Source organism: Morone saxatilis, unplaced genomic scaffold (assembly GCF_004916995.1).
Source record: "Morone saxatilis isolate NCDOM2014 unplaced genomic scaffold, NCSU_SB_2.0 Contig24, whole genome shotgun sequence".
Taxonomy (NCBI): domain Eukaryota; kingdom Metazoa; phylum Chordata; class Actinopteri; family Moronidae; genus Morone; species Morone saxatilis.
The window spans coordinates 26,041,282-26,046,057 of record NW_023339807.1 but is presented as its reverse complement, the minus strand read 5'-3'; the positions used below and the strand labels follow the sequence as shown (position 1 = coordinate 26,046,057).

General features: G+C 44.1%; 2 protein-coding genes across 2 annotated transcripts in view; both read right to left on the bottom strand.

Moving 5' to 3' along the window:
- The window catches only part of plin6 (perilipin 6), a gene marked incomplete at its 5' end in the record, with an annotated part of 6,445 nt that extends 3,934 nt beyond the window's left edge, over positions 1-2,511 (bottom strand). The window contains 5 exon segments of the mRNA XM_035673132.1: positions 956-1,137; positions 1,382-1,619; positions 1,943-2,025; positions 2,121-2,319; positions 2,481-2,511. Coding sequence (XP_035529025.1) covers positions 956-1,137; positions 1,382-1,619; positions 1,943-2,025; positions 2,121-2,319; positions 2,481-2,511 — 733 coding nt within the window.
- The window catches only part of LOC118336472, a 744,338-nt gene that overhangs the window by 612,122 nt on the left and 127,440 nt on the right, over positions 1-4,776 (bottom strand). The gene's annotated exons all lie outside the window — the stretch shown is intronic.

Sequence of the window (4,776 nt, the reverse complement as noted above, 5' to 3'; positions counted from 1 at the left end):
GACTGGCTCCACCAGCTGTGTGTGCACACTGCCTATTACCATTTAAAGACATAACGCAGGAATATATGTCCGGCTAACCACACAGAATGTTTAAACGCGTTGTTCGGTATTAATCAATATGGTGCCTCATTAAGCTCGGGTTAAATATTAATCAAATACGTGGGCGTGGTCACTGTTTAATATATCAATGCTGACTGTCCTACCCCTAGTCGAGTGTTGCAGCTGAGGTGAGGCCTGCTGAGCCCCCCGTTGTCGGTTGCAAAAACGCTAAAAGGCAACTAGCATTAGCAAAAGTTACGCAAGAGTTGAGGCGGAGCAGCCCCGGAGGACGTCCCGACAATATTCTCTTCCAAATAACAAATATATCCCCAGTTTCACCCAAAATCCAACTGATAAAGTTGTTTTTTGATAATAATTACTAACAGATGAGGCAGGCAGTATTCGATAATATTAACAGTGAGCACAGTATTGATAATAATAACAGTGAGCACACAGCTGTAGCAGCAGTGGGTTATCGCTCCATCAGTTCTGATGCTTCATGCAGCACGTAGGCTCACTTTAAAGCTGCAGAGGAAACCAACATTTATCTTTAATGAGGTCCATTATCTGTCCATCTGTGTGTGTGTCTGTCTGTCTGTCTGTCTCTTTGTAAGTGTGTGTGGTCACGTAGCCTCTGTGTTTATTTCTGTTTCAGATTTTTATCTGAATGTTTGTTATTGTAGAAACACTGAAACTGATCTGTCCTCCTGTCTTTTTACTGTCCTCTACTGCGTCTCTTTACTGTCCTCCACTTTGTCTCATTACTGTCCTCTGCTGCGTCTCTTTACTGTTTATACTGCGTCTCTTTACTGTCCTCTACTGTGTCTCATTACTGTCCTCTACTGCGTCTCTTTACTGTCCTCTGCTGCGTCTTTTTACTGTCCTCTACTGTGTTGGGAACAGAGTTTTGTCTCACCTTGTCAGCAGTGTCTCCCAGTGTCCTGACGGCGGTCTGCAGCTGCTCTCTGACCTTCATCATGCGATGGTAGAGCTGCAGGCTGAGGTTCAGCAGGAGGCTGCGGACCCTCGTCCACAGACTGGGCTCATCGTCTTCATCTTCATCCTCGTACTCCTGGACCCTCGTCTCCCACTCCCGACCTGATACACAACGAGAGGGCCTTCATTTTCTAAAACCTCCTTCTTCACCTTCCTCCTGGAAATGTGCTCTGAGACTTCAGCCCCGACAGCTCTGTACTCCAGGTGCTGCACTCTGATCATTTCTTCATTGTGATCAGAGACGTGTGAATATTTGAACCACAGTTCAGTCTCACGATGACATTTGAATATTGTTTCTGCAGAAAAAACATTTGACCGCAGCTACCCAGAATGCCCCTGTACTCACGCAGCGTGGGTGGGAGGGGCAGGTAGTAGGCGGTGGCGTCCTCCAGGCGACTCAGCACGTCGTCCAGTCCCGACGTGGCGACCCGGCCCACCTGAGTGTCCTGCAGCAGCTGAACGGCCGCCCGGGCGGCGTCGGACAGGCGCTCCAGCTGATCCAGAGCCCCGTCCAAACCGTCCACCACCCACAGCTGCACGTCGTCCAGGGTCAGGAAGAAGGCGTCCTTCAGGTGACCCACCACCTGAGGACGAGGAGACAGCACGCGGTTAGTCTAGAGTCAGTGATCAGCCTATCGACAGAGTACACGCTGTTAGCCACCGAGCTAACAACTGAACACGTGAGAAACAAGCTGTATGATTCATTTATTTCAGACCATCTGTAAACAATACACACAATCCATACAACAACAACAACAACAGTCAGTGTCAATGTATAGTGACCTCTTCTGGACAGATTTATACGTTATTATTGATCCAGAGAACAGATTTATACATTGTTATTGATCCAGAGAACAGATTTATACATGTTTGTAATAATAAAAGAGATGAAGAGGCGGAGACAAACCTCGTCTGTCGATTGGTTCAGGATGGGAAAGTTTTTCTCCAGACGGTCGAGACCAACGAGAGCAAAACTGTTGGCTACTTCAACTGGACAGACAGACAGACAGACAGACAGACAGACTAGTATTAGCAGTGACATTATTAGCATTATTAGCAGTATTAGCGGTATTAGCTCTACGCACTCTGCGGCTCCAGACTCTGGAGGAGGGGCGTGGCTCTTGTCATGGCGACATGGGAGACGCTGCGGACGCCGACCTCAGCCACTCCTCCCATCAGACCCAGCAGAGGGTGCCGACCTTTGACCTCGGAGTACGCCAATGTCACCGACTGTAACGCCGAGCGGACCAGAGGAAGGCGGGAAACTCTCAGCACGGCACTGGTCTGAAAAACAAACACTTTTCTTCTTCTCTCACCTTTTGAATGTAGACTGTTCTTTTATAAACAAGTGTGTGACTTCCTGTCTGAGGCTCTCAGCTCATTGGTTCCTACTGACACCGTCTCACACGGAGCCCCACAGGGTTCTTACGGCGGATCAAACTCACCTCATGATCAGACATTTCTCCTTCACTGAATCTGAGGACAGACAAACAGAGGACAGACAGACAGTCATGAGGCAGTCAGCTGCTGAAGCTCCACAAAGATCTCCACTGTTCAGCTGCAACCAGCATGAAAATCAGCTTCTGCTGCGTCTGCTAACTGACCTCCGCACAGACCTCCGCACAGAGCGCTCATTCTCTGAGAGCAGCGTGAACGCCAGTGACTCATTTCATCTGCTCTGTCCACACCTCCATCACGGACTGGAGGGAGGAATATTCCAACTGAAGTCGTACTGATGTGTGTTACTGTTCTGAGTGGAGACGAAGGCCCGATCAATACTATAGAACCAGCTGCTGGTTCCAGTTTTATATTGAAATACATCACAAACAGCTTCATTCTGAGCAGGTTCAAAGAGTTAGACATGAGACTTTATTCAGTGTAAAGTACTCAGCTCCGTCTCTCAGATGCAACAATTACAGCAATCATAAAATAATAATAATAATAATTTAATGTATAGATCAGGTATCAGTACTGGTGATCAGAAATATGCTGAATATCAGATACAATAATCGGTTTATCCCTAATAATAACCTGCTTTAATATTGATTAAAATAAACGAGTTGTTCCTGATCAATACTCACTGAGCTGATACATTCAAATGTATAATTATTATTATCAATAATAACACATCATCATTTATGAATTGATTTATATTAATATGACAGTAAATGTAGTACAGTGGAAGTACAAAGTTGGAAATAGATTATTGATCATTGATTGGTGGATCTGGTCGGTCTGAGCTGTTATTGATCTGCAGGACGGGAGGAGACAGCTCAGCTCCTCACTGATCATACTAATCAATGACTGATCAATACAGAAATACAATTAGGACTCATAACTTCTGATCAATCACAGACTTTTCTGCTGGTTCCTTGTGACCTCTGCGGGGGCCCCGACCACACGTTGGGCTCCAGTTTCACTGCTGAGGGTCGAGTTTATTTAAACTTCAGTGATTCAGATTCCAAAATAACGTCTCATATTGGATGTAAGACATCAGGACACATCCTCACCCTCTCAGATCAATACTCAGCAGATGTCCAACAGACTGATTGATTGATTGATTGATTGATTGATTGATTGATTGATTGATTATATTGACGATTGAAGCCACACCTAAAACTGTCTGTTGATATTCAGCTTCAACTATCAGGACAAATTAATCACTTTTATTGATATTTAAGAATCTTATTGAAAAGATTATAATTGAACAGATTATTATTTTCTAGGTTCATTTTCACTTTTTTGTCTTATGTTTTTTAAAACCAAATAAAAATGATGCAACAGATTTTGTAATAATAATAATAATAATAATAATGTGTGTCTCTTTTTGGTTACATTAAGTTCTGTTCTGCAGTAATTGATGCATTTTTATTGATCTTTAAATGATCAGAAAACAGTTACACGTCTCGCTTTGTCCGACCAACCAAAACCCAGCATTCTGAACAGCAGCAATCAATCAATCAATCAATCAATGATGAAAACAATACTGGTCAATATTCAGTCAGATAACGAGAATAAGCAGCTCTTACCCCATCAGAGAGTGTGGATGAAGCAGCTCAGTTGAGTGGCGATGACGATGATGAAGGCTGCTAACGTTGTGACCTCCTCATAAAGAGTCGCACACACAGTTTTTGTGGTTGAACTCTGCAAGCTGATTGGACGGAGCGTGCGTGACATCACTGCTGGTGATTCTAATTTGAACTGGATTTGTTTCTCTAAGGGGAACCAATCGATTATCAGAGAATCAATGAGGTCATTTAGGAGGGAAACACACACACACACAATCTCTATAGGTCAAATCATTCGTTTCTAATCCTGATCGATTGATTTTACTTCTTTAAATTACTATAAAACAGGAACAAAGAAGAACAACTGTACAATCACAGATTTTATTTAAATAGTTTTAAAGGGACCCCCAGACCATGACCCCCCAACTACAACCGCCGCCATCCAGAGACCCCAGGAAAACCCTCAGAGACAGAATGACGTTATTCATACAGACGTCAGGAATGAACTCGCCATCGGGCAAACCAATGACGCTTCTGATACGTGTCCACAGGGGTCCGCCACTTCCCGGTATTGGACGTCTTTAAAAAAAAGATAAAAATAAAGAGCTTTTTTGTGTCATATTAGTTCCAGTCACACTGTTTATAATGACAGTGTGTTAAAGCTGCATTCTGTGTGACGGCCAGCAGGGGGCGCTCCACTGGCTGCAATATAAACTGATCCCATTCACTCTAA